General features: G+C 48.7%; 3 protein-coding genes and 1 long non-coding RNA gene across 8 annotated transcripts in view; 2 read left to right on the forward strand and 2 right to left on the reverse strand.

The window, feature by feature from the left end:
• The window catches only part of ZCWPW1 (zinc finger CW-type and PWWP domain containing 1), a 32,538-nt gene extending 22,581 nt beyond the window's left edge, over nt 1-9,957 (reverse strand). The window contains exons 1-8 of one of the 4 annotated variants that reach the window (XM_073884252.1): nt 9,626-9,957; nt 7,258-7,334; nt 3,460-3,518; nt 2,606-2,829; nt 2,042-2,120; nt 1,103-1,187; nt 652-809; nt 326-448 (exon numbers count right to left, since the gene is read on the reverse strand). In XM_073884252.1, the coding sequence (XP_073740353.1) occupies nt 326-448; nt 652-809; nt 1,103-1,187; nt 2,042-2,120; nt 2,606-2,829; nt 3,460-3,487 (697 nt within the window). In that variant the 5' untranslated portion in view covers nt 3,488-3,518; nt 7,258-7,334; nt 9,626-9,957. Of the gene's footprint in view, nt 1-325; nt 449-651; nt 810-1,102; nt 1,188-2,041; nt 2,121-2,605; nt 2,830-3,459; nt 3,519-7,257; nt 7,338-9,355; nt 9,557-9,625 lie in introns of those variants that run through there. The other 3 variants (XM_025864605.2, XM_025864601.2, XM_025864603.2) reach the window with 3 other exon arrangements.
• Nucleotides 9,958-10,005: 48 nt separating this feature from the next.
• On the forward strand, nt 10,006-15,514 carry MEPCE (methylphosphate capping enzyme). Its single transcript, XM_025864633.2, has 4 exons — nt 10,006-13,017; nt 14,257-14,475; nt 14,655-14,781; nt 14,910-15,514. The coding sequence occupies exons 1-4, from the start codon at nt 11,314-11,316 to the stop codon at nt 14,960-14,962; spliced, it is 2,103 nt and encodes a 700-aa protein (XP_025720418.1). The 5' UTR covers nt 10,006-11,313; the 3' UTR covers nt 14,963-15,514.
• Nucleotides 15,515-16,525: 1,011 nt separating this feature from the next.
• Nucleotides 16,526-17,741, reverse strand: PPP1R35 (protein phosphatase 1 regulatory subunit 35). Of its 2 annotated transcripts, XM_025864609.2 has the most exons (4): nt 17,413-17,741; nt 17,080-17,332; nt 16,864-17,000; nt 16,526-16,779 (listed from the first exon to the last, which is right to left on the reverse strand). In XM_025864609.2, exons 1-4 carry the CDS (start codon nt 17,629-17,631, stop codon nt 16,606-16,608), a joined length of 783 nt encoding a protein of 260 aa, XP_025720394.1. In that variant the 5' UTR covers nt 17,632-17,741; the 3' UTR covers nt 16,526-16,605. The 2 variants fall into 2 exon arrangements, with proteins under 2 accessions (XP_025720394.1, XP_073740293.1); XM_073884192.1 differs by having other exon boundaries at nt 16,526-17,000; nt 17,413-17,739.
• On the forward strand, nt 17,214-18,929 carry LOC141371072 (uncharacterized). The gene is made up of 3 exons (XR_012375694.1): nt 17,214-17,353; nt 18,574-18,696; nt 18,780-18,929. It is a non-coding gene; the product is annotated as an uncharacterized lncRNA (long non-coding RNA).
• The last annotated feature ends 8,881 nt before the right edge of the window (nt 18,930-27,810 follow it).

The raw sequence follows: 27,810 nt of genomic DNA on the forward strand, positions 1-27,810 counted from the left end.
GATCTACTCCCAACTTGCAGCTTTCTTGTTTGCCTTCCTCACAAGCCCGCTTCCCTTCCAACAGGCATATATTAATTTCTTCTGAATTTATTCAGCACCTCCTAAAATTGCTGGTATATAGTAAGCACCCAACAACTATGGATTATACGCTGAATAAATGAATTAATGAATTCTTTCTCTTCCACAGCATATCCCTGACAAATAGCTATGAGAGATAAATTACAGTCTTTGTAGAATTTCCTCCAGCAACCTGACCCTTGCCTCTCTCCATCTCTATCTTCAATTTTCAAGCCCAGGTAAGTTTTCCAAACCATGCTGAACTCACTAAAACCACCGTCTTCTCCTTTTTGTTGGTTTCTGGTCTGAGAATCATCTTGAACTGTTTTTTTCAGCTGGTTTTTCTGTCTCTGCTCATGTCCACTTTGGGCCTTTTCCATTTTCTCATTTTCTGGGAAGACAAAACAAAACATTGTAGGGTAGGGAGATGAAGAGAATGTAGATAGTAAGGGCCAGTGAAAGAAGGAAGAAGAATCATAGCCTAAGAGTTTCAAGCCTTGGGCTGAAGATTCTCTGCCTGCCCACTGTCCCATTCCCTAATTCTGTGCCATAGGTACTTGAGCCAGATGTGAAAGTATATCTGACTGTACTTACGAGCTCTCTTCTTTCCTTTGATTAGGGAAGGTCTATTGAATTTCTTCTGAGAGGGTGCAGGATCTGGCTGGCCTGGCTTAGATGTCTTTCTCACAGAGGTTACTCCAGCTTCCTCAGTGGCTGAAATCTCTAGAATATGAGGTACCATTACCCTCTCTCTGAAAATAATATTTTTTTCTTTAATGAAAAGGCAAGAAGGAGGAATTTATCATACCCTCCTTTTGAAAAACACCCAAGGGCAAAAGTCAGGATGACAGAAGAATCCTAGGCTCTCTAAGCCCTCCTGAGGCCATTTTATCCATCTACTTGCCTATTTTTCCCAATTCAAACAGTTATCTTTCCTGAGCTGAGAGAAATCCACAGAGATATGAGAACGACTAGATAGACAGATAACCATTTACCGATGCTAAGTCCACCCTGTGATCAACTTGCCTCACTGGGACAAACTTACCCATCAGCATCATCATTATCAGTAGAAGAAATTCCTCGTTCCTTGTCTAATTGGGTGCATCTTATGGGCTGGGCACAGGAAGTCTCTGCAAAATCAAGGCTAGATCCCATCTCTCCCAAAACAAAATACTATATGCAGAGAAGCAATTAAGAAAATACTGATTCGATTATTTCCAAATGGCAGCCTTCCTTTAAAATGTCTTCCACCTGTTGTCTGGAAGAGCCCACCTTTGGAGTTTTGTCATATCACAGAACTTTAAGTCTTCAAATTCTCAGAAAAAAACTACAAATCTTTATCTTTCGGCAAGCCTTTCCAGATTGATCTGCCTTATTCCAGGATGGCCAGGTAATGTCAATTTTATTTTGTGTACATACCAGAAATTTTACGCCACTGTGTTTTATATCATTTGTTCCTGATACTTTCTCTAAGAACAGAAGTACACCTAAGAATAGCTAAAAATGTCAAACTATTCCCCTTCTCCTCAGGACATATGGTGAAGTCCTCAGGGCCTGTACTATAGAGTTCTTTATTCCAAAAGTCAAATCCCTGAACATAATGTTAAAACAGTACTGGAAACAGAAATGTACAAGGGTAGATGGAAACTACGTTCTTGGAACCCGAGAAATACAATTTATCTTTTCTAAGTAGATTGTACACATGTAAAAATGAATTTAAGTTACATTTTAAAAAACAATCTGAGACTGTATTTTTATTCTGAAGTCAATGTAACTCACTTTTCTAAAAGCCTGTACCCCCTGTCTAAGGTGGTTTAGTTATAGTCCTGTTGGTAGAAGATGAACTATTCAAACATATTTCAAAGTCCATCTAGTATTTCCTTCCTTAGGAAACTGGAAGGAAGGAGAACAGATGTCAACTTACTCTACCCCTCAGATAACAGTTTGTCTAACCGAAATCTTCTTCTCTCCCTATAAGCCATACCCAAGCACTCCTGGAGGGACTTCCGTAGCACAATCTGGACAATCTCCTCAAATTCTGCATTGGTGAGACTTGCTCTTTCCTACAGAGACAAGGGCAGAAGAGGAAAACCACTCATCTATCCCGGGGTCTCTGGGTGGCTCGGTTGGTTGGGCGACTGCCTTCGGCTCAGGTCATGATCCTGGAGTCCCGGGATCGAGTCCCGCATCAGGCTCCCTGCTCGGCAGGGAGTCTGCTTCTCCCTCGGACCCTCCTCCCTCTCATGCTCTCTATCTCATTCTCTCTCTCAAATAAATAAATAAAATCTTACCAAAAAAATTTAAAAAATAAAAATAAAAAATAAAGTCTCTGACCACATCTACTCTCACCTCCATCCCACCTCAACCCCTACCCAGCCGCTATTTCCAGCTAAAGGCTTTCATCAAGATTTTTTGTTTTACCTCTTTGAGAAGAAAATAGAAGCCCCAAGAAAGGAATAAAAACTGAAAGTTCCCCGACATAAAAGATCGTTTAGACTGGATATCTAGGAGAAACTGTCCCACTAGAACCCGTCAATGAGCCTGATACCTTTTCTTTCTTCTCTGCTTGCTTGTCTTGAGGCTTTCCTTTATTCTCCAGGCCACTGCTTGGACCATTTCCTGTGGTTGCTTTCTCTTCCTTCTTCTCTGACCTGGCCTTTGGGGAACTGATCCCCAGGGTCTCCTCCTTGGGTGAGTTAGGGCTATAGCACATCAAGCTATGCAATTTTTGTGCAGGTGGGGCAAAGGTTTTCTTTGGCCACTTCCCATATTCTGAAAGAAATTTGATTATCCAATGGAATTTATGAAACACAGAGTCTAGCACAGAAAGCATTTGCACTGCCCATTGACTGGGGATATCAGAATTATCGAGAGAGAGCTTTTTAACAAAATCAGATTACTAGGCCTCTCCTCTCCCACCCCACCCCACCCCCTGAGATTCAGATGAAATAGTTGGGAGGCCTAGGAATCTGTCATTTTACAAGGCCATCTAGATTATTCTGATGGAGTTTAGGAACTACTGAGTAGTTCAAAGGTGACAGATGTGAACATGCAGGAAGATGAGTAATTCAAATGGAAATTTTTAAAATTTGCTCATTTTAACTTTAAACAAAATTTTATGGGAAGTTAGAAAAATTGGGGGGGGAAAGAAAACAAACTAGTACAATGAAAATTACACTGATCCTCACAGGTATAAGTAATATCTTTTTCTTCTCAGCTTCCACAACACTTCATGCCTCTCTGGTGGCATTTACCACATTCAAACTTGTGTTATAGATGTTAAAATATACATGGACTGAGCTTCCCTTTGGTGGCAAGGGCATCGAAATGACCAAGGACTGAGAAAGAAGGGAAAACTGAGAGAAACGTACAAAATGTGAACCTCCTTCACTCTTGACTCACCTTCTTTACTCTGCAATGTTGTCATCATTCAGCTCAGAAGCTACACTTTCTTTGTGCCTCTGTTAGAAAAAAGAAAGTAACTGCTAGAACTCCGATTGAACATGATTTTAAACTTTCTTCTCTCTCTGTCTTCTTGGGCTCAGGATCTTTTGCCTGGAACTCCTGAACTACATTTTTGGCCCTCTGGACTACACTTCTACCTCCTCAGCAGCGTCAGTCGCATGCCAGGGGATAATGAGACTTACTGTTTTAAAGATAAGCAACAATCCTCAGTGTTTTAAGTGCCTAGAGTCCTGTCCAACATAAGGCAGGCACTAGTCAATAGTGGAAGTGGTAGTGGTAGCAATGCGTTAAAAAAAAAAAAATTCACTGAATAAATTTTGAAGATATTATTGGCTTTATTCAATGATTCATGAATTGGGCAGCATCTGATCTAGTGGGTACAAAGAAACTCAGAGGAGCTGTACGAAATGAAAGACTTGTACTGGCAGGAGGAGCAGGAACAAGGAAGGTACACTAGGCAAAAAAGCGAATTAGCTATCCCAAGTTTACTTTCCTGTAGGAGATGGTAGGGGTCTCTTAGGCAGATTACCTAACTAGTGCTGATCAGGTGATTCCTGATGGGCTGTAAACTAAGATTCTATTTCTGGGAGAGCCAAAACTTTAAGTCTTGTTTTGGTGACATGGGGCTTAATAGAAGCAACTGCATTTTGGGCCTCCTGTCTTGTTGTTAACAGATGGAAGCATCAGTAGTTGTAGTAGGAACAGTCCTGGGAGTTAAAAAGTAAGAGTTTTCAAGGTGCCTGTGTGGCTCAGTCATTAAGCGTCTGCCTTTGGCTAAGGTCATGATCCCAGGGTCCTGGGATCGAGCCCCTCATCGGGCTCCCTGCTCGGCGGGAAGCCTGCTTCCCCCTCTCCCACTCCCCCTGCTTGTGTTCCCTCTCTTGCTGTGTCTCTCTGTGAAATAAATAAATAAAATCTTTAAAAAAAAAAAAGTAACAGTTTTCTTCAGAAGGATAAACTCATCTCACAAGGTTCTCCTAAATACTTAAGACACAAATAATCTGGCAATTCTCTGACCTAATTCAGAGGTCCCTCTGCCTAGAGAACCCCCCTTTTTAACATCACCATAATCTTTATCTTCCCTTTACTTAGATCTTCTAGTCCAATAAATTTTCCAATGTGCTGGATTCTAGCAATCTCTCTCTATTCGTGGCTCAAAAATATTTGGTAGAACCGGCAGAGGTCCCCAGGGAAGCTAGCAATAGGAATCTAATACCTTCACTCTATATCTTATAGCTATCTACTCGCAGATGTTCTATACTACATCAGTGTGCTTCATTATCATTACCAAAATCGTGACTAATAATAATAGATGACACTTATTGAGCACCAGCTATATTCTTTACCCTTTACATATGTCTTCTCATTTAATTCTCAGAGTAAATCTTTGAGATCGTACTTTTTTATACTTGGAGAAATTGAGGATTAGAGGGATTCAAACATAATAGGTAATTGATAGATGATAATTCAGGATTTGAAAGTCTGCACTAATTAACTGTGGCATGGTATATCCCAATAGTCTAATTCAGTGCTTCAAACCCATTTTAATATCACAGCACACATAGAAAGCATATATTAAAAAGACACGCTGAAATACACAGAAAATTGTATTTCCCGGTATTCTGGATTAAAAGGATCAGGCTTTTCACAGCCATAGACGACTGAAGGGTGGGAGTAGGGGGACCTCCAGCCACATCAAAGGCCGAAGAGATTAGTATCTGCACACAGCTATAAGCCATTTGCCGCCTAGCAGAGTGCCAAGGCTCATCTTGTGACGTTGCAATAATTTGTACATTTTTTTCCAATTTGCTTTCCACTATCGATACTATTTCTACTCTGCAATTAGAAGAAAAATGCCCTGGGTTTTTTTTTTAATGTTTTTTTTTAAAGATTTTATTTATTTATTTGAGAGAGAGAGAGAGAGACAGAGAGGGCATGAGAGGGGGGAGGGTCAGAGGGAGAAGCAGACTCCCCGCCGAGCAGGAAGCCCGATGCGGGACTGGATCCCGGGACTCCAGGATCATGACCTGAGCCGAAGGCAGACGCTTAACCATCTGAGCCACCCAGGGGTCCGAAAAATGCCCTGGTTTTATCAGCTTAAACTTCTTAAGACCCTTCTACCCAGTTTTCTTTAGGCTCAACACATGTAAGCCATTCTTATTTTTATAACAAGCATTGTAGCTCTGGGAGGGTCTACAGAGGTCATAAAGTGCCAGCTCCCTTTTTTTACAGATGAAAAAAAATATACGAAACGCAATTAAGTGATTTGCCCAAAGCCTCAGTGTTAATACATGGTAGAGCCAAGATGAACCCAGGCCTTTTGCCTCTAAATTCTACTAATAACACACCTATTCTGCTCAATGATCTTATTTCTGGCTGTTGGTTTTGAGTAATTTGAAGGCCCTGGAACTGAAACTCAATCTTCCAACTATGTCATCTCCCACTATAAAGAGACTCAAAAGCAGCATAAAATGGATCTTATATATAAGATATATACACATCCCTTTAAAGGATTTGAAAATTTTAGACCCTCAAATGACCAAACTATAGTGAACATTCAGTTGCTCAGGGTATAGAGTTCCTCCCTCTAGATCCTAAGATGAATTCAAAAGGTATTGGGGGCTTGACTTAGTGTGTGTACAACATGGCTAAGTGTATTTTCAAATTATCTTTTGGTATTTTTCTGTTCCTTGTATTACTTCTATAAATGTGAATAATTCAGGTGTGCAGTTCTGCAGCAACTACTTTTCCTCTGTATTAAGGAGCACATTTCCTCACTATTTCCATCTTAACTCATCACCACCAACCCCTAAGTCAACTGACTCTGGGAAAAAAGGCAAGTGGGTAACTGGGGGACAAACACAGCAGCAAACTGGTCTTCTTTATGATAATTCTAAATAGAAGCTAGAAACTGAATAAAATTAGGCTGCAAAATGAATATTAATTTGACCACAAATGACAAACACTTCTCTCAGATTCCAGAATTCCAAAAAAGATCATGAAAAGTCCTATGAAGGTAATATAAATTACAAAGTGAGCTATACTAAATGGGGAAAGCAAAACGAAAATTAGTCTATTTGAGACGACAATATTTGATTTTTTAAAATGTGCATCTACATAATATGGTTGTTTATCCATAAACTATCTCTGGAAGAATACACAATAAACTGACAAAAGTGAGTCTCTAGGAAATAGAACTGGGTGGCTGGGGGTGGAAAAGAGCTTTTTACTGTACCCCCTTGCATATCTCTAGCATTTTTCTTTAAATTTTTTTATTGTTATGTTAATCACCATACATTACATCATTAGTTTTTGATGTAGTGTTCTATGATTCATTGTTTGTGTATAACACCCAGTGCTCCACGCAGAACGTGCCCTCTTTAATACCCATCACCAGGCCAACCCATCCCCCGACCCGCATATCTCAAGCATTTTATAACCTGCCGATGTTACCACATCAAAAGTGATTTTTTTATTCCAAATTCTTTAAATAAAATAGAGTGTTTTGATCCACCTAAAAATGGAAAATTTTCCAGCATTTAGGTTCAAATCATTACCTAAACCTATACTGACCTCTCTAGGCCAAAGTATGTTACTGGCGCCCCAACCAACTGGATAAAATTGTGGATCATTGTTAATAAGATACAGTAAATTTATTAGCAGCATTATATAATAATTCCCCTTAATCTACAGTGTGTTTGATGAAGAACATTACTTTTAAAGAAAATATCTAACCTGATCAATAGAGAAGGGAAAGCCAAGAAGTCACTCTGACAACTCAAGTCTCTGCTCCTCTGTTTCAGATGAATTTTCTTCTTCCACAATAAGAAATATTAAAATGTAGTGCAGAGAGAGAGAAAACTTTTTAAAACCAGAAAGTTAATAAATACACAAAATACCACCAACTTTCATCTGACCAGCTACTAAATAACCAAGGGCTCTGGAGACAGGAATAACATATGAAGGGTTTTTTTGTTTTGTTTCTGCTTTACCTCAGATGAGAGAAGGGGGAAAATCCAATAAAGTTTTAAGTATGAAAGTAAAGGAAAATTGCACTATCAGATCCTACCCACTCAACATAAGTAAGAAAGGTGAAAAGGGGAAAAAGAACTTGGAAATAACGAATGAAGGGAACTAAGGGAAGGTGAATGAGGTGTTCCAAAAAAGAGTAAGTTTTCTTTCACTTAGAACACTAAAGGTCATCACAGTGATTTTAAAATGAAATCATCTCCTTCAGCAGTTCTCGAAGTGTGATCCAAAGACCCCTGGGGGTCCCCTCCCCTTTCCAACTACATATCCATGTTAGGCTGGATTTTCTCATATACTTCAACCAAAACAAGCAATCATAACAGATTGAATTCAGAAACAGATAAAAATCTAGCTGTCTTCTATTAAGCCAGATATGAAAGAGACTTGCAAAAATGTAAAACACCACCATTCTTCACACTAAATTTCTTTCATTTAGGAAAATGTTTTTCATAAAAATATTATTTATACCAACATAATTAATTATAACATATTATTTTAAAATTAAATACTTTAAGTGTTCTCATTTCAAGTTCTAATATGTTAATACCAATAGATATAAAAGATACATAGCTATAAACCAATCTTTAGAATCCTTCATAACTTTTAAGAGTATAGAAGGGTTCTGAGACCAGTAAGCTTGAGAACTGATCTAGCTAAATAACAATTCAGTCATGTCAATATTTTTCAAAAACCATTAACCTTCCTCCCCCCATTTAGAATGTGTTCACAAATTTCTCTCTCCTAACTATCCAACTATTCCCTCTTTATATTGTTCCTGGAATCCTTGGTCTAAGAGAATACAAGTAAACCCTTTAGAATTGTCCTCAAGACACACAGTCTGCACAGGCTCCACGAGCGTGGAACAGGTTATTTAAAATCTCCTTTAAGCTGGAGCCTGATTTCCTTTTGGCATCAATGTCTAACGGCATGTGGACTCCTGCTTATTTTCATGCCTCCATTAATAACCATAGTGGGTTTTTTTTTTTCCTCAGCCAGCATAATTTCACAAGAAAGAAGGTAAAAACAAGATTCCAGCTACCTTTACTGCCCACACCTAACAAGACATTTACTGTGGTAACTTGCCTGAACTAAACCTTGTACAGAATCCTATCAATAAATGAACGGAGGCTTATTCGTTCAGAGGGCTTCTTAGCACCAAAACACTGGTTTTCTTTCGTGAGCGCTGATTTCATTCTAACTCTTGCTATCTGCCAGCTGCAACACTTCCACAGGTGCCCGTTACCGACCTCTAACTCGACTTTGTGTGTTGCTTTCACTTAAAGAAGCACATTCCTATGAACTCCCAGATCCCTGCACCATTTCCCCTCACAAGGTCCCAAGGTCTGGAACAGTAAAAGTCCGAATTCCGCCTTTCAAACCAGAGGGAAGAATTTCTGGGGATCCGCATTTTCCCGCTCTCTTCCCTCACCAATTTGCTCTTAAGGACGGCAATTAAGATCGAAGGTACCAGAGCCAAAAAGTCCTTGACTCCCCTCAGTGGATAGAACAATGGCTTGCTAGCCTCCCTTTCACCTCAGGAACCCCCGCCATAATTTCCCCTCAGCTGCCTGCCCGCGTCCCCACCCCCGGTGGAGGCACCAGCATCCTCATTCCCTCTCAGCCCGTCGTTGCCCGCCAGAATATTGGGTGACTTTTGTTTGTTTGTTGCGGGTAGGTTTCCGGTAGAGATTCTAAGGAGGGATGAGAGTTGGTTGTGGTCCTGAAGAGAAAACTCCTCAGGGGACGGGTGCGATGATTTGCAGCGCCTAGCACTTTCATCTGCAACCAGAAAAGAGCCAGCTACCTTCTGGAACAAGGAGAACCTAAAGGCAAGGAGCAGAATGAGCCACTGCAGCAATTCTGCAAACCCCTCCAACCGCGACCCAGTTTTCCCGCCACCAAGAAAAGGCGTGAGGACTCGCACTAGCTTCGCTGCCACCCCAGCGGTATGCGTCCAGGACTGAAACGCATGCGCAGTTGGAGCTGCTTCTGCGTTTGCGCAACTGTTACTTCCGCCATAGTCCAATCGAACGCCCCGTAAAACTACAAATCCCATAATCCTTAGTGGCCTCACTTTTTTAGGCGGCAGGAGCAGCGCCTGATCGTTCATGAAGCACATCTTTCTTTTACTAACTTTTCTTTCTACCCCAGACTGCCTTTTCCTTCTCCTTTTCGTTTCCTGATTCCTATTCTTCCTTTTAGTTTCCTTCACGCCCTGTCTTGATATTTTAGTTGAGACTATCCGCAACGCCACTCTCGCCTCTCCCGCCTTCTTCTCTGCCACAGGACCCACTCCCCAAGCTCTGTTGGCAGGGAGAACGCGCCACCTTAGCACCCTGTGGAAAGGGCGCCGAATAGCTTCTTCCCCATTGGCCGAGGCAGGGGGCCCAAGGCCGAACCCTCTTCCCCGCCCACACTCGTTTTTATATAAGGCTGCGTGAAGCCAGCGTGTGTTTGGGAAGGCCTGCGTGCGAGGTGGCGGTGGTGGTAGTGAATGTACTGCTATTGGTGGCTGTGGTGGGCGTCGAGTCGCAGTCCGCGGGCTGGGGGCTCGCGCGCAGGCGTCGGGTGGTGGGAGGAGGTGTTGGTGCTAGGGTTGTGGGTGTGGAGTCGGAGAGGAGGGCGTGGTGTCCCCAGGTGATCGCGAATGGGGTAAGGCGAAGGAGCGAGAGAACGACTCGGCCATTTCGGGGGAAGAGGAAGTTGGACAAGATCGGCTGTTTTAGTGCCTTTTTTTTTTTTTCAGTTCAGCAGAGACTATTTCCCAGGGGGGTGAGTTACAATGACTTATTGTATTTTACTGAGAACAGTTCGTAGGAAAACTGTCTGTACGCTCCTCTCCTTCCCTTCCTCTACTTTTAGGTTCACCCTCCGTTCCCTCGGAAGCCTTTCTAAGTAGGGGGGGTAATGGGGAGGAAGGCGACCAAATTATGAATAATTCATGAGGTCCGCCCCACTCTTTGGACACGCCCCCTCCAAGTCGTGCTGACGCACGTTGCGTGTACCAAATCTGAGGAAGCGACGTAACAGTCCCCGCCCCTAGGGTGGAGGGCGGGGCGTTAGCTCCAGCACGTGCTGTATCTACCCGCGCAAGCCTAAAAGGGTGTGCGCAGGCGCTGCCCGCTAGGGGGAGGAAGGAGGCGGGGTAGGGAGGTTGCTGGGTTTAGAGCCGGGCGGAGACCGCTGAGACTCATTCCTCAGGAACAAGGGTCGGGTGTCAAGGAGACCTTTTCACACCAGCTCCCCGTCCCCCGCCTACGGTGGGTGGGATCGCGCGGCAGAGACAAAGGATATCAGTAGGGACGGACAGAGCTGCGAAGGGAAGTAGGGTGTCAGTTTGGGGTGGTGGGCTTTTTGGGGGGGCTGAGGTGGGCTATATTTAAACTCCCGGAGCCGTTAAGTTGGTTCGTACTCATGCGCGCGCAACCAGGGTGGTGGCGGAGTGCGCATGCGTGATTCAGGGGCGAGAGGAACGCGCTCTAGCAGTGCGCGCTCGCGGCGAAGCGGTAGTGGTGGAGGAGAAAGAGGTCGGCGCACGCGCGGTTGATTCCTCGAGTTCGGTTCTCGCGGGCATCTTGTTTTGGTCTCGCGGGCGAGTGGGGCGCGCTTCGGGGGAGGCGCTTGGGCGCGAGACTAGGCGAGAAGAGCAGAGCTGCGCGCGCACTCGGGGAAGGGGGGGAAGGGAGCGGGCTCTAGGGAGGGGGGTTAAGCCCCCAGGCACCCCCCTCGTTGCCCTCGACTGGGACGGAATAAGGGGAGGAAATGATCGAGATGGCGGCGGAGAAGGAGCCGTTTCTGGTGCCGGCCCCGCCGCCGCCGCTCAAAGATGAGTCGGGCGGAGGGGGCGGCCCCACGGTGCAACCGCACCGAGAGGCCGCCTCCGGGGAGCTCTGCGGCGGGACGCAGCGTGGGCCGGGCCCGCGCGCACACTCGGCGGGGGCCCCGGCTCCTGGGGCTGGCAAGGAGAACCCTGGGGCTACATCCACTCGGGGAGGCCAGTCGCAGCAGCAACGAGGGGGCGGCCCCCAGGCGCAGTCGCATGGGGAGGCGCGCTTGTCGGATCCCCACGGGCGAGCAGCTCCCCCTGACGTGGGGGAGGAGCGACGGGGAGGGGGCGGAACAGAACTGGGCCCCCCTGCCCCTCCTCGACCCCGAAATGGCTATCAGCCCCACCGGCCCCCTGGGGGAGGCGGGGGCAAGAGGAGAAATAGTTGTAACGTAGGTGGGGGTGGTGGAGGCTTCAAACATCCGGCCTTCAAGAGACGCAGGCGGGTTAATTCGGACTGTGATTCTGTGTTACCCTCCAATTTTCTCCTGGGGGGCAATATCTTTGATCCACTGAACCTGAATAGTCTCCTGGATGAGGAAGTGAGCCGCGCACTCAATGCAGAGACCCCTAAGTCGTCTCCACTTCCGGCCAAGGGGCGAGATCCAGTGGAAATCCTCATCCCCAAAGATATTACTGACCCGCTCAGTCTCAATACTTGCACTGATGAGGCCCAGGTAGTTCTTGCATCGCCACTCAAGACTGGTCGGAAGCGGCATAGACACCGGGGACAGCACCACCAGCAGCAGCAGCAGGCAACTGGAGGGAATGATAGCCACTCTGTGCTCCCCCCAGCCCCCCTCACTCCCTCACTCCATGGGGAGGGCACCACACAGCAGCAGCGGCATAGGGGCCAGAACCGGGATGCCCCCCAGCCCTATGAACTCAACACAGCCATCAACTGCAGGGATGAGGTCGTGTCTCCCCTTCCATCTGCCCTACAGGGTCCCTCAGGCTCCCTTTCAGCCCCTCCAGCTGCCTCAGTTACCTCTGCACCCCCGTCTTCCTCCTCACGACATCGCAAACGTCGCAGGACTTCCAGCAAGTCAGAGGCAGGGGCTAGGGGTGGAGGCCAGGGTCCCAAGGAAAAGGGCCGAGGGAGTGGGGGAGGCCGCCACCACCACCACCACCACCACCACCACCATTACCACCACCACCACCTCCACCCATTACCTGCAGCAGGCTTCAAAAAGCAACAGCTCAAGTTCCAGTATGGGAATTATTGCAAGTACTATGGTTACCGCAATCCTTCCTGTGAGGATGGGCGCCTTCGAGTGTTGAAGCCTGAGTGGTTTCGGGGTCGGGACGTCCTAGATCTGGGCTGCAATGTGGGCCATCTGACCCTGAGCATTGCCTGTAAGTGGGGTCCATCCCGCATGGTGGGCCTGGATATCGATTCCCGGCTCATCCACTCAGCCCGCCAAAATATTCGACACTACCTGTCTGAGGAGCTGCGTCTGCCATCCCAGACTTCTGAGGGGGACCCAGGAGCAGAGAGTGAGGAAGGGACTGTAACCGTCCGAAAGAGAAGCTGCTTCCCAGCCTCACTGACAGCCAGCCGGGGTCCCATTGCTGCACCCCAAGTGCCCTTGGATGGAGCAGACACATCAGTCTTCCCCAACAATGTTGTCTTCGTCACGGTAAGAGGGTCCGAAGTCTCTTGGGATAGGGGCCAGGTGTGAAGATGAGATTAAATGGGAACAAGACCCAGGAAAGTTAAGACCCAGAGGGATTTCTGCATGCACTCTTTGCTAGAAGCAGATCCTCAAGGGTCTGAATCTGTGAGTGACTCTGCTGAGTGTCTCCCTTTCTATAACCTGGAAAGGTGGGGGCTTTCACCTGGGCTCCTTTGTCGTGACTGCTGGCCCCAAGATGGGGCTGGACTCCTTTTGCCCTGCTCCCGGCCTGGACTGTAATCCAGACTAGTCCACCTTCCCTTACTGCTGCTGCTCACTCGGAGACTTGATCCAGATGGAAAGTTGTCCTCCAAGGCACTGAATGGAGGTGCACGAAAGAATAGGTGTCAGACACGGAATGCCTTGGGGTGGGAGCAGGATTTAGGGTAGTGCCTAATATTTTGATAGGGACTTCAATCCAGAGTTGGTTGAAGAATGTTGGTGGTCAGAACCCCAAGTGGCTTGGTCAACCTCATGTTGACCCTAGATAGTGGGATAGGGAAGAGTCAGAGTCCTCTGCAAGAGGAGAGGGTATTGTGTCTTCAGAGTGTCTGTCCCCTGACTGCACATAGCTCTCCATAGAACACTCCAGTTTGGCCATCCGCAGAAACAGTTGGTGGTGGTGGGTTGGGTTAAGCCTGCAAGAATGCAGGCTTTGCAGAAGATGTTGATGAGCTTATCATCTAGAAAAGGTTTTCTAAGGGCTGGGGCTCTTTTCTTCTCCCTGAGAAAGGAAATAGGCCTGGAACTTTGCCAGCCCCAACTCCAGGGAAGGAACCACAGGTTGGTTCCCTTTCAAACCTGGGTTAGGTCCCTCTGCGTAACATTGAGTTACTCAGCTTAATGTTTGTGGAGTGGGAATAAGTACTGGATGGAGTCTTGGGAGAACCCTTGTTCTTTGAAATTTCACCCCCGTTTTGGAGACCTCTTGGGTACTTTGCTCAATTTAAAATTATCCACGCTCCCTTTTTATGTTTGGCTTACCACCAACAGAAAGCAGGGGCAGGAGGTTGTAAAGCAAGAAAATGAGAGTCAAGAGGGCACCATTTGGGAGTTAGTCTGACAAGTGTCAGAGAAGGTTGTGGCTGAGGGCTAAGGTAAGGCTATAGGACTTTCTGTCTTAGAGGCTGCAGAGCAGGTTTGGGGGGGGGCAGTGGTTCTTTTTATTGCCTCTGTTGACCTTGCCCCCAATTCTTGCTTCAGGGTAACTATGTGCTGGATCGAGATGAGCTGGTGGAGGCCCAAACACCCGAGTATGATGTGGTGCTCTGCCTCAGCCTCACCAAGTGGGTGCATCTGAACTGGGGAGATGAGGGGCTAAAGCGCATGTTTCGCCGGATCTATCGGCATCTACATCCTGGGGGCATCCTGGTCCTAGAGCCCCAACCTTGGTCATCCTATGGCAAGAGAAAGACTCTCACGGTGAGTTGGGATTCGGGTGGATATTGGGATATCCTTCCTTTAGTTGGGGCAAGAAAGGCCTCAAGGAAACAGAAAGAGAAGTACTTTCTGAACAAGGTGAATAGTTCCCCTAGATGTTCATCATTCTACACCAGGAGAGAAGCCAGCAAGCTGAAGTGGTTCCCTGCCCTTCTCCCTAGGAAACAATCTATAAGAACTACTATCGAATCCAGCTGAGGCCAGAGCAGTTCAGTTCCTACCTGACATCCCCAGAGGTGGGCTTCTCCAGCTATGAGCTTGTGGCTACACCCCACAACACCTCCAGAGGTAAGGTTGGCTGGTTTGGGAGAGGATGGGGGGCCACGGATGGTGAGGTGGGTCTTGGCAGAGAGGATGCAGATCCTGTAGAGCCTTGAAGTCCCACCAGCCCTACTGATTGCACACTCTCTCCCCAGGCTTCCAGCGTTCTGTGTACCTGTTCCACAAGGCCCGTTCCCCCAGCCACTAAGTGGCCCCCTGAACAGAAAGTGTGAAGAAGCTGCCCACTGCTCTTAAGGACCTGGGGGGAAAGGAAGTATCCCAAGATCTTTCCTTTTTTGGCTCCAAAAAAGAGTTTTCTTTCATGGATCTGCAGAGAACGCTTTTCCTATGTTGCTGCCCCAGCCTCCTCCCTACACCTCTGGCACCCTAAGCAGCAAGCCCAGCTGTGCTGGAGTTACCAACATCTTCCTCTCTCCCCCAGCTCACTGGGCTGGATGGCATGGACTGTTTGCTGACCTCTGTTCTCCTCTGGTGTGGGGTGGCGGGTATCAAGTTCTCTAGCCTCTTCCTCCTGTTCTCCAAAGGAGATTTCCATTTCTCCTCAGCCCTTGTCCCTAGCTGCATCTCAGCGACCACAGATAAATGGTGGACTGAGGGTTAAGAGGGGGAAGTTTGGCAGGGAGGCATGCAGGTACTGTGAAAATCCTTCCCTCTGCTGACCCCCACTGGGAGAGGGGGTTGGGTTTGGAATGTAAGAACAGCACAATAAATTTGATGTTTTAGGGCAGTGGCCCCCACACTTGTGTCTGGCACTTTGTAGCTAATGGGGAAGGGATGGTGCCCCCCATTACAACCTGTGCTTCCTCTGCCCAAACGAGTCTCAAAAAGAGGACAGATTTTTCAGTGGTTGGGAAGACTGTTGAATGCTAGTCAAATCTACACACAACTAAACAATCAGGAAGGAGGGATACAATGTAAATTTTTATGTGAAACTTGAAGCAAAGAGTCCATCTCCCCTCCCCCCCCCAAAAAAACCCACTGACAATTATTTTGCGGGAGCTTTGGACAGAAGGCTAACTCTGGAAGAATTAACAGTGGAGCTGAAGTGGAGCTAGGAAAAGGCACTACTAATCAGACCACCCACCCACCTTTTTTGTGATGTGCAACTGGATGAATAGGCAATTAACATGAAACTCTTCAGCAGCTCAAGTGTTCCTGGAACTTTGCACTTGATCTTAGCCAAAAGGCCGAGAAGCCATATGGTGTTCCTGGAACTTTGAATATTCATTCAACAAATAAATTGAGCACTCTTGGATCTGGTGTAAACAAGATGGGCAAGGCCCCTAGAGGTAAAAGCAAGTAAGTAATTTCAATAACTAGGTGCAAATAGCCAGCTGCCTTGCAGGGTCCTTGAGCCAGGTAATTAGGGAAGGACTCCCTGAAGTTTAACAGACTGAGACCCACCCACATGTTAAAGTGATCAGAAATAAGTAGTGCAGGGGCACCTGAGTGGCTCAGTGGGTTGAGCATCAGACTCTTGGGAGTCCTGCTTCTGACTTGGCACTGAGCGTGGAACCTGCTTGCGATGCTCTCCTTCTGCCCCCTCCCATCTCCCCCTACCCCTCACGCATGCTTTCACTATTAAAAAAGTGCAAAGAAACGACGTGGACCTATGAACAAAGGGGAAGAGGTGGGACAGTGTTCTCAACTTGCCATCACTACCAAGTTCCAAAAAGGCCAAAAACTTGACTTCCAGACAGCTTTCATCCTGAGGCCTGACCCCATTTTAAAGCTCCCAAGAAGAGTCCCATTTGTTAGCAAAAACCACTTTATTCTGAAAAATAGTTTTAACACAAAAATATTAATTAGCAATCCAGGGAGCCTCCACGTCTACACTTCCCATCGCCTCAGTGTCCGGTGCATGAGGAAGGTATCCTCTGAAGGGCGGGGCCGGAGTTGAAGACGGAGAGGAGGCAGACCGTCCAGGGTCAGGTGTGGAGACTCATAAAATAATGTTTCTGGGTCACAAAGGATGGTCATGTCTGGCCCTGACCCAGGTGGCTCCTGTTGGGAATTGGAGCCCAAAGCCAAGGTCACACTCGGGAAAGGGAAGGGGGCACGACACAGAAACAAGCCCAGGTCCCTCACCTTTGGGGGCGGGGCTCGGGCCTGCGGTGGCAGGAGCGCCAGTTTCTCCCTCAGCGCAGCGTTGAGAACCTGTTCCTCCGGCACTTGCAGGCTCACCAGGTCTCGGAAGAGCCGCTTGGAGCGCGGCACGTTCAGCCCTGAGACCGCAGTAGGGAGTAGGGGTGAGCGGCGCCTCTCATCCCCACTCCCGCGCCCCGCCGGCCGTCTCTCTCTCACCCTCGGCCACGCTCTCCTCCAGGCCGCAGCGGGTCTGGAACGACTTTCTCAGCTGTTCCTCCACGGCCTTCGCGGCATCGAACTGGCTGCCGGCTGCAGCCCGCGCCGCCTGCAACTCGAGGCTCAAAGCCAGGCTGCTCTGCTGCGCGGGCGCCCCCAGGGCCTGCGGTGCCGCGGCCTTCTCGCTAGATGCTGCGGCGGCCCGCGGCGGTTCGGACCGCACGGGGGAGAGCGGCGCCAAGCGAAAGCGGACCTGGGAGCAGAGAACGGGACGGTGAATTGGCGGGCACGGGCTTGTCTGCGGGCTGGCGGCCAGGCCTTCCCCCAGCTCACCTGCCGCCCCTTACGGGCCCCGCCCCGCCGGTCCGCCCGCCCCTTCCGCTGGCCGGGACGCTCGGGGGTCTCGGACCGCGAGCTCAAGCTCAGGTCCAGGCCAGGCTCGGGCACTGGGGCTCTGGGCTCCGGGGCGCGGGGTTCTGGGGGTGGCCCGGGGGCCGCCAATGCCCCCTCCCCTCCGACCGATTCCAGCTCGACCTCCCTACAGCCCATCATCTTGGTGTGGCTGCCGGGGTGCAAGGTCTCTAGAGGCCAGGGGTCACGGGACACGAAATCGCCACCCCGCCCCCTCAACCGCCCCTCCCGGATGCCGCTACCGGAAACCGCTTGCCCCTACCCAATGGGGCGGGAAGACCAGCCCCCGCTCCATCCCATTGGCGCTACTAAGAGTCATTTCCGTTGCTCGGCAGCCTGTCTCCCGCAGGCTCCCGCCTGCAAAGCCTCGGCCCCGCCCCTAGGCCGGAGTTTCGGAACCGCCTCCCGCGGAAGCCCTACGGGTCCTCACGAGGACCATTTCTCCTTCGGAAACCTGGATGTGGCGTCTGTGTCCTGCAGAGTCTTTACCTGACTTCTGCTCGAGTCCAGAGTGTGTCTGTCAGTCCCTTCTGTCGGGGTGCCAAATAGACAGCTTTAGGTCAGGAGGCCCCGCATTGGCCCTCCCTCGTCAGCGCCTCCGCAGCATCTCCTGGCGTTCCTCGGAACTGGGACCAGTTTCCCAGTATGACTGAGGGCGGGGCTCGCCGAGCCCAGCCCCGGGCCCCTTCCCGGGACTCTGGGCGTTCGTGGTTGCTCAGGGGCTAACTGCCTCGTTCCGCCTTATGGCCTTTTGTGACTTTTCCCCCTTCGAGGGCTCCCTACAGTATTCGTCTCTGTAAAAATACGTATCTGTATGTTGAATACAGTTTTTAAAAAGAAAGTCTTGGATTTATCCTGGACTTCTAGACTACAGGGCAGGAGACTGGATCGCTTGTCCGCTCCCTGTGTTCCTTGGGGCAGGTCCTCTCAGTTCTGTGAGCCTCTGTTTCTTCTTGTGCAAAATGTGCTAAGTCGGGCGCATGACTCTTGAGGCTCTCTCCAAAAGGGGTTAATATTCAGTCAACAGGCACGTTTGGGTACCAGTTTGCAGTTTGATAGTTTTCTCGTGCTTTATCTTACCAGAAACTGCTGTGGAAGATCAGGTGGAATGCATAGCTGCCCGCATTTTACACACAGAAAATGTTCCCGAGGATCTCTGGGGTGAAACACTCTGCACGCTTTCCTGCTGAAGAGAAGAAAAAGAAAGTATGAAAATTCCCTCTACTATTCATTTGTGAGAGTAGAGAGATACAAATGTAAATACTTGCGGGTTTTTTTTTTTTTTTTAGGTGGAAGTATAATTCAAAAACTTTTCATGGTTACTGAAGTTGAGAAGGCGAGAACAGAATAAAAGGAAAACAGGCTAGACTTTGAATATAGTTTGTTTTGTGTATTTGACTTTGGAAACCTATGTTTTCCATTATTATATGACAAAAATTAATTTTTAAAAATCAGACCCTAGGCGCCTGGGTGGCTCAGTCGGTTAAGTGTCTGCCTTCGGCTCAGGTCATGATCCCAGGGTCCTGGGATAGAGTCCAGCATCTGGGTCACTGCTCAACGCAGAGTCTGCTTCTCCCTCTGCCTGCCACTCTCCCTGCTTGTGCTCTCTCTCTGACAAATAAATAAATAAAACCTTAAAAAAAAAAAAACCTGCCTTAAATTTTAAATTATATTCAGTAGTCATGTTAGGAACCTGTGAAAATGTGTAGGATAAAACATAATTATGTTGATATTATCAGAACTGGAATTTTGGCATAGCTGAAAAGAGTTACATACACAAAATCAATGGTGTTATACAAATTCCCTGTTGTCTTGAATTTAGGAAGTAGCTTACAAACTCTTGGTGTATTTTAGTTTAAATTGAAAAGTATATCCTAATTCTTTTTTTTTTTTAGATTTTATTTATTTATTTGACAGAGAGAGCACAAGCAGGGGGAGTGGCAGGCAGAGGGAAAGGGAGAAGCAGGCTCCCCGCTGAGCAGTGAGCCCCATGCTGGACTCAATCCCAGGACCCTGTGATCATGACCTAAGGCAAACAGCCGACTGAGCCACCAAGTGCCCCGAAAAGTATATCCTAATTCTGTCCACTTGAAAGCCCTTAAAACAATGATGGACCCAGTAAGCACCTGTGATCCCCAGAATGTGGTAGCTAATTCCATTTCCCTGAGCACTTCAAACCCTCTACACATGTTTATAGCAGCTTTATTCATAATAACCAAGAACTGGAAACAACCCAAGTGTCCTTCGCCAGGTAAAGAGTTAAACTATGGTCTATCCATTCCATAGAATACTACTCAGCAATCAAAATGAACAAACTATTGATATATGACAACTTGGATGAATTGGCTAGGTTATGCTGGGCAATAATAATAATAATAATAATAATAATAAAGGCCAATCCCAAAAGACCACATGCCACATGGTTCCATTTATCTTAACACATTTCAGAAATGACAGGAGTTTAGAAACGGAAGACAGATTTAGTGATTGCCAAGTGCTAGGGATGAAATGGAGGGAGGGAGGTGGGCATGGTCATAAAAGGGCAATACCAGAGATCCTTTGGTGTTGGAACTGTTCGTTTCCTTTACTGTGGTGGTAGCTTCAGGAACCTACACGGGTGACAAAATTGTATAGAATTAATATACACCCACAAATGAGTACAAAACTAGGAAATCCAAATAATTGGTGGATTATATGAATGTCAGTATCCTTGAGATAGTATAGTTTTGCAAAATGTTGCTCTCTTCATCTGCTCAGGCTGCTGTAACAATACTATAGACTGGGTGGCTATAAACAACATAAATTTATTTTTCATAGTCCTAGAGGCTGGGAGGTCCCAGATCAAGGTGCTGGCAGATTCAATGTCTAGGAAGGAATGGTTTCCTGGTTTGTGGATGGTTTGTCTTCTCACTTGTTGGAAGGGCAAGGGAGTTCCCTGGGGTCTCTTTTATAAGAGTACTGATTGCCTGATCACCTCCCAAAAACCCCACCTCCAAAGACCAACACACTGGGGATTAGGTTTCAACATATGGATTTAAGGGGGAATGCAAATATTCAGTCTCCAGCGGTTACCATGGGGGGAAACTAGGGAAAGTGTACAAGGGATTTTTCTGTGTTATTTCTTACAACTGCATGTGAATCTACAAGGATCTTAATAAAAATGTTAATTAAAAGTAATGTTGGTTTGAGGAAGAGGAGCAGTGTGTGAGGGTGGTTGTGAAGAGGAAACAGGACTGGCCAAATGTGGGTGATTGTTGAAGACAGATGATGGGTACGTGGGGGGTTATTATACTATTTCTTTTACTTCTGTATATATTTGAGCATTTCTATGATAAAAAGTTGTGTCTGGGGGCGCCTGGCTGGCTCAGTCGTTAAGCGTCTGCCTTCTGCTCAGGTCATGATCCCAGGCTCCTGGGATCGAGCCCCGCATCGGGCTCCCTGCTCAGTGGGAAGCCTGCTTCTCTCTCTCCCACTCCCCCTGCTTGTGTTCTCTCTCTCGACGTGTCTCTCTCTGTCAAATAAATAAATAAAATCTTAAAAAAAAAAAAAGTTGTGTTTGTTTGCTTAAAGGAGGCTGAGATAGCTTTTGCACACAGGAAGTGTTAGAGCTGAAACTTGAAACTAACCCGCAGGCCTTGGTTGCTAAGGGATATAAAGGCCCTACAGGAACCCTAGCCATGAATTCAGTAAGTTCAGTTGCTCAATTTCAGCCTTAAAATTTAGCCACTACCTCTTCCTAGGTGCAGACACAGAAATAAGAACAAGCCATTCTATTTGCCAGCTTATGGGTGGCCTCCAGGAAGTGGAAAGTTCACCACCAAATGACATTACAGAAACACTAGAATGTGAGGATGGGGAGTGGAGGTGAGGGAAGGACGGGGTCTTGGTCCTGCCCCCACTCTTCCTAAGATATTTTTTGGCTGGACCAGCTGAGAGGCTTAGAATTGCTTTTCCTTTTAAAAAAATAAACAACAAAACTCCCCTTTAAGAAGGTACTGATGAGGGGCGCCTGGGTGGCTCAGTCGTTAAGCGTCTGCCTTCAGGTCAGGTCATGGTCCCAGGGTCCTGGGATCGAGCCCCACATCGGGCTCCCTGCTCAGCGGGAAGCCTGCTTCTCCCTCCCCGACTCCCCCTGCTTGTGTTCCTGCTCTTGCTGTGTCTCTCTCTGTCAAATAAATAAATAAAATCTTTAAAAAAAAAAAAAAAAGAAGGTACTGACAAGTGACTCCTTCTCTATCCTTAACTTTAGAGTCCCCTCATGGGGGCGCCTGGGTTGCTCAGCTGGTTAGGCGACTGCCTTCGGCTCAGGTCATGTTCCTGGAGTCCCGGGATCGAGTCCCGCATCGGGCTCCCAGTCTGCTTCTCCCTCTGACCCTCCCCGCTCTCATGTGCTCTTTCTCTCTCTCAAATAAATTTTTTAAAAAATCTTAAAAAAAAAATAGAGTCTCTTCATGGTGGCATGTTCTAGAGCTGGACCCTCTTCTGCAAAGAGGGATTTCAATTACATGCCACACCAAACCAAGCCCTGTCTGGGGACAGCAGAAGGCGAGAAGGGGGAACCCTGGAGGAAGGAGTTAGGAGAGAAATTTAAAATATTGTCCAGTAACTGCCCCCACCCCTCTACTCTAAGCAAAAGAGAGGAGAAGCAGAGAAGTTTCCCTGACCCCACTACTTGAGATTGCCAAGTGAGGGGGCCGTGCCCAAGCTCTCATCAACTAACCCCTCCCCTGCCCCCCACAGGCTGGGCAGCTCCCACTTCTGCATCATCTCCCATCCAGGGAAGGGCGGGGAGAGGAGGGAAGAGGGAAAGAGACACAGGCCCCCAGAAAGAGGTCACACTTGAGGCCCTTAGGTTCTGTCTTGATGGGTTAGACCCCACCAGGTATTGATGTTCCCTTTAGTCATCTGAGAGGGGTGATTCCAGACCTGGATCCTTGTTTGGGGAAGGTGAGTCTGAGTGCTGGAAGGGGTCATTCAAGGTCATCCTGAGCTTCTGCTGGGCCAGATGCTATGGGTGGGTTAGCTGGGACTGGAGACAGGATAGGGTCAGAGGTCCTTCAAGGGACCATGCTGGTGAGTGGCAGTGGGAGATCTCCAATGCAGTGACCCACGGAGTGGCTGGGACCATTGCAGAGGGCAGCTGAGGAGTCCTGCCAGGGAGGAGAGGGCAGGGGAAGGGCAAAGGCCCCACAGGAAGCTACCGTCCAGTACAGCCAAGCCAAGTCAAAGAAATGAGGCAACAGCCCTCGCCCACCACCCTCCCTCTGCAAACCCTACCTGCAGGGACCCTCACTTCCCATCTCCCATTCCCCAACTGGCTGCTGCCTACAGGTGGGGGCCAGCCCAGAGACATTTCCACACTATGTCCCTGTCACACAGGGAGTGACAGAGGATGGGTTGCTGACCTTGCACTTCTATCAGCTGTAACCCACCCTCAGCCCCACACACACCCATGCTCCCAGCCCCCCTTTCCCATCCTGCCTGATCCCCAGGGCTGGCAGGATAGACCCCCCTCCCCGCAGCAGAAGGTCAAGCCTGAAGTACTGGGGCCTGAGCCCACCACTCCTTTCTCCTGATCCAGAGAAGAGAGCTCAGGCTGCAGCCCAGCACACTGACTCCAAGCCCCCTGGCCTGCCACAGGGAGAGAAAATAAATGTCAAATAAGAGAAAAGTACTCGGGGCACTTGGGTGGCTCAGTTGGTTAAGCGACTGCCTTCGGCTCAGGTCATGATCCTGGAGTCCCGGGCTTGAGTCCTGCATCGGGCTCCCTGCTCGGCGGGGAGTCTGCTTCTCCCTCTGACCCTCTTCCCTCTCGTGCTCTCTATCTCTCATTCTCTCTCTCTCTCAAATAAGTAAATAAAATCTTTAAAAAAAAAAAAAAAAGAGAAAAGTACTCTTAGGGTGTCTGGGTGGCTCAGTTGTTGAGCGTCTGCCTTCAGCCCGGGTCATGATCCCGGGGTCCTGGGATCGAGCCCCGCATCAGGCTCCCTGCTCGGCGGGAAGCCCGCTTCTCCCTCTCCCACTCCCCCTGCTTGTGTTCCCTCTCTCGTTGTGTCTCTCTCTGTCAAATAAATAAAATCTTTAAAAAAAAGAATAAGAGAAAATTACTCTTTTCACGTTGTAAACACTATCCCTGATTCTGACAATTTGGGATTTGTGTGATGTGATGATTTTTTTAAAAAGACTTTATTTATTTATTTAAGAGAGAGAGAATGAGACAGAGAGCACGAGAGGGAAGAGGGTCAGAGGGAGAAGCAGACTCCCTGCCGAGCAGGGAGCCCGATGTGGGACTCGATCCCGGGACTCCAGGATCATGACCTGAGCCGAAGGCAGTCTCTTAACCAACTGAGCCACCCGGGCGCCCGATTTTTTTTTTTTTTTTAATGGCCAAAATATCTTTGACACTCCTTTCCTTGAGAGGCGAGGTCTGTGTCCCCTCCCCTTGAATCAAAGCCGGCTTGTGACTCGGTTGCAGCTTTGCTGAAGAAACTGTGCTTCCCACAAGCCTCTAGCTGGGAGCTGGAGCGGGAGAGGGCCAGCCCGGGGGTAGCCGCCCTAAGGGTTCCTCCTAGGAGCTCGGACGCCTCCTTTTGTTATGTAAATTAAGGAGCTCTCCAGATAGTAACCATCCCTTTCATCCTCTGCCCCGCTGCTGCTGGGGGGCTCAAGGCCTCAGTTTGGGCCCTGCCCCGGCCCAATTGCAATAACTAACCTTGGCCTAGGTTTCTCTCCCTTCTGGACTTAAAATGAATGTTAACACCTACATCACAGGATTGCTGGGGGAAATTACAAGAAGAGATTGAACATCTTTCAGAACCTAAGCTAGGCGTTGTGCATGCTGCTTAAAGCAAAACCCCGTGGGGTGTGCTGATTCCCATTTTGCAGATGAGGAAATGCATCCGTGTGCACAGAGGCCAAGCATTTCATTCGTGGGCACACGGCAAGTCAGCATAGGAAACAGACCGTACCCTAGTGCTCTTTTCAGAGTTGGAAAAAATAATGCATGTGTGAAAGCACGAAAAGCAATGGTTTCCTTCCTTCCATCTGTGGGCTCGTCTCGTACAGCCCATCCAAACACCCCTTAGCTGGGGCCTTTCTCACCCTGCACTGTGAACATCAGTTTACTCCTTCTCCACTGTGACCTGGCAAGGTCAGGGACTGTGGGGAATTACCTTTCACACCAGGCAGGACCCAAACTGACTCAGTAAATGTTTGTCGAGTAAGTGAAAAACACCATTCATACTCCATTATTACTCATTGGATAGCTCCTTCATTTATGCTACAAATATCTATTGAGCAGCTACTCTGAAGATCCAGGCATGCAGTAAGTCCTCCGTGGACATAACTTCTTTTAATCCTACCAATCACTGTATGTTTGCTTTAAGTCTTATTCACATTTTTTTTAATGATTTTACTTATTTGAGAAAGAGAGAGCCCGTGCACAAGAGGAAGCAGGGGGAGGGACAAGCAGATTCTGCTCTGAGCACGGAGCCTGATGCAGGGCTCCACCTCACAACGCTGAGATCATGACCTGAGCCAAAATCAAGAGTCGGAGGCTTAACCAACTGAGCTACCCAGGCGCCCCTTTATTCACTTTTTTCTAAATGAGGAGTTGAAAGTAGTGGTTTCTCCCAACTCCAGCTGCATCAGAATCTCCTGGAGGGCTTGTTAAAACACAGAATGCTGGGCTCCACCATGAAGTTTCTGATCTAGTAGGTCTGTAGCATGGCCCAAGAAATTGCATTTTTTTTTTTTTTAAGATTTAGTTATTTATTTAGAGAGAGTGCACATGTGAGCAGGGGAGGAGCACAGGGAGAGGGAGATAATCTTAAGCAGACTCCCCACTGAGCACATAGCCCAGTGCAGGGCTGGATCTCAGATCTCAGGACCCTGAGATCATGACCTGAGCCAAAACCAAGATTTGGACGCTTAACCGACTGCGCCACCCAGGCGCCCCTAGAAATTGCATTTCTAATAAACTCCCAGGTGATGCTCATCTTGCTGGCGTGGCGCACACTTTGAGAACCACAGCTGGGGTCTGTCTGAATACCCAGGTTTTTACCCACAAACCCTACCGCTTCCCAACCAGCAGGTGGGGCAGGGGGCATGAAAGAGGCCTTTGGGCAAATACTATTGGGGATGCACAACTTGGGGAGAAATGTGGCCGTCCCCTCCAGGCTTTGCTGGTATAGGATGCTGCTGAATAATGACCTCCCAGAAATATGAGGTCCCATCCCAAATGTCCTTAAAAGAGGGAGGCAGCAGGAGACGTGACACAGAAGAGAAGGAGACAATGTGACAGAGACCCGAGTGATGTGGCCACCAGAGGCGGGACGAAGCAAAAAAAAAATGGATTCTCCTCCAGAGCCTCAGGAGGGAGCACAACTCTCCTCACACCTTGATTTCGGCTCAGGGAAACGGATTTCAGACTTCTGGCCGCCAGAACTGGAGGAGAATGAATTTCTCGTGTTTGACGCCACTGAGTTTGTGGCAACTTGTTCCAGAAGCCCCAGAAAACTAATACAGCTAGGAGGACAGGTCTGGGCTGCACCTCGGACTCTGGTTACCATGTTCCCCGGGGTCCCACCCACACACTCATCTTGGCAGCATCCCCATCCCTGGAGAGCTGAGACTGGAGGCCCCATAGTGGGAAGGATTTGGTCTTGAAGGATCATCTTGTCCTGAGAGGGCTTTCCCAGGCTCCAGAGAGTTGCCAAAGGAAACAGTGAGGAGGCGGGCGGAGCGTTGGAGGCACTGGGGAGGGGAGCCTGGTGTTGACATTATAGAGGAATGACTGACCGGGGGTCCCCCTGTGCGGGAGCCACGTCAGCTCCATGTGAAGAAGTTAATGGGGAGGGCCTATGTCCAGCCATGCGCATCCAGTGGCCTCCAACAACTTATAGGCCCGGGGTTGGTGGGGGGGCCACACAATTGGTCTCTGATCGTATCCAAAGTATCAGGTGGCCGTGGTGACCAGGAAGCATGCTCAAGGAACTGAGGCCTTAGACGCTGAGTTTTAGGAGAGCGAAACCTGGGCTGCAAGCAGAGCCCTAGGAAGCAGCACCGGGCCCCCTCCTCACAAGTTCGTCTCTGCCATGCGCAGTGTCGGTCCTTCGACCTAAGAAAACCCCCAGAGGCCCAGTGCGTTTCCTATCCACATCCTAGGCTGAGGGAAGGCTTGTTGCTCTGGCGCCAGTGGGATGAGCGGAGAGCTGGAGTCGATTGGTGCTGGGCTAGGGGGATGGAGGGGGCTGCCAGCGGGAACGGGGTAGCCCAGCAAGAAGTGAACGTGGCAGAGAGAGGCCTTCCACACCAGTGTGGGGCCACCGAAGGAGTGCATGTGCACACAGATACCACAGTGCAGCCCCCGGTCCAAAGTCTGTTCTTGGGGACAGAGAGAGGAGTAGGAGGGACTCACATCCCTCAGTCTTCTCATTTTTAATGGCGGGGCTATATTAGTTGATCTCTGAGCAGCTTGTGTTCCAGACAGAACAACCCCTCCCCAAAACACCACACACACACACACACACACTCACACTCACACACACTCACACTCACACACACTGAGTTCACTCTTTTGCCGCCACCCAAGAGCTGGTCCCCTCCCCTTGGCATCCCGGGCAACCAGCCTCTTCCCCTCTCCTGCCCAGGATCCTCACTTCTCCTCAGGACTCCAGCATCCGCCCCACCCCACTGGCCAAGGCAGCCTCCCCATCCAGCCCCCCAAGCCTCACTCCCAGCCAGAAGCAGCAGCTCAGGATGCCTGTATGGATGTGCCCACAACAGCCAGGCCCACCAGGCGCGGCAGGAAGCAGCAGGTATCCTGATGCAACTTAAAAGAGTCAGGCCTGAGGTCCTGGCTGCTCCTTGGCAATAGAGAAAAGCCTGGAAGCATAACGTGGGTGCAGTGATAGCTGGAGGGGAGGAGCAGATCCTGTGCTGTGGGAGTCATCCATTGAGCAAGGAACTGAGGTGTAAGACAGGGTGCAGGCTCAAAGGGAGGAGCAGAGGAAGCCCTGGAATGGGAAGCCACCATTCCAAGAGAGCCCCACCACCGCCTGAAGCTACGTTGGGACATTGGGCACCCAGACCAGGGTCCCCCAATCCGATCAAACTCTCCTCTTCCTTCTCCACCCTCAGGCCAGGGGTCCCAGCCTGGGGTGTTCCCCCTTGCCCAGTGCAGCGTAGGTATCCCTCCCCTCCTCCACTTCCAGGAGACTGGCCCTCCATATCCTTTTTTTTTTTTTTTTTTAAGATTTTATTTATGGGCGCCTGGGTGGCTCAGTTGGTTAAGCGACTGCCTTCGGCTCAGGTCATGAT

Source organism: Callorhinus ursinus, unplaced genomic scaffold (genome assembly GCF_003265705.2).
Source record: "Callorhinus ursinus isolate GAN/ISIS: 27379988/994484 unplaced genomic scaffold, GSC_fseal_2.0 scaffold55, whole genome shotgun sequence".
NCBI lineage: Eukaryota > Metazoa > Chordata > Mammalia > Carnivora > Otariidae > Callorhinus > Callorhinus ursinus.

What these genes read in the sequence shown, in the direction of transcription:
- MEPCE (XM_025864633.2), top strand. Translation starts at nt 11,314, where the DNA reads ATGATCGAGATGGCGGCGGAGAAGGAGCCGTTTCTGGTGCCGGCCCCG. An exon ending in ACAATGTTGTCTTCGTCACG is followed by an intron (nt 13,018 to 14,256) that starts GTAAGAGGGTCC and finishes TTCTTGCTTCAG; the next exon opens with GGTAACTATGTGCTGGATCG. An exon ending in GCAAGAGAAAGACTCTCACG is followed by an intron (nt 14,476 to 14,654) that starts GTGAGTTGGGAT and finishes CCTTCTCCCTAG; the next exon opens with GAAACAATCTATAAGAACTA.
- PPP1R35 (XM_073884192.1), bottom strand. Translation starts at nt 17,631, where the DNA reads ATGATGGGCTGTAGGGAGGTCGAGCTGGAATCGGTCGGAGGGGAGGGG. An exon ending in GGGCCCGTAAGGGGCGGCAG is followed by an intron (nt 17,333 to 17,412) that starts GTGAGCTGGGGG and finishes CTCTGCTCCCAG; the next exon opens with GTCCGCTTTCGCTTGGCGCC. An exon ending in GGAGGAGAGCGTGGCCGAGG is followed by an intron (nt 17,001 to 17,079) that starts GTGAGAGAGAGA and finishes CTGCGGTCTCAG; the next exon opens with GGCTGAACGTGCCGCGCTCC.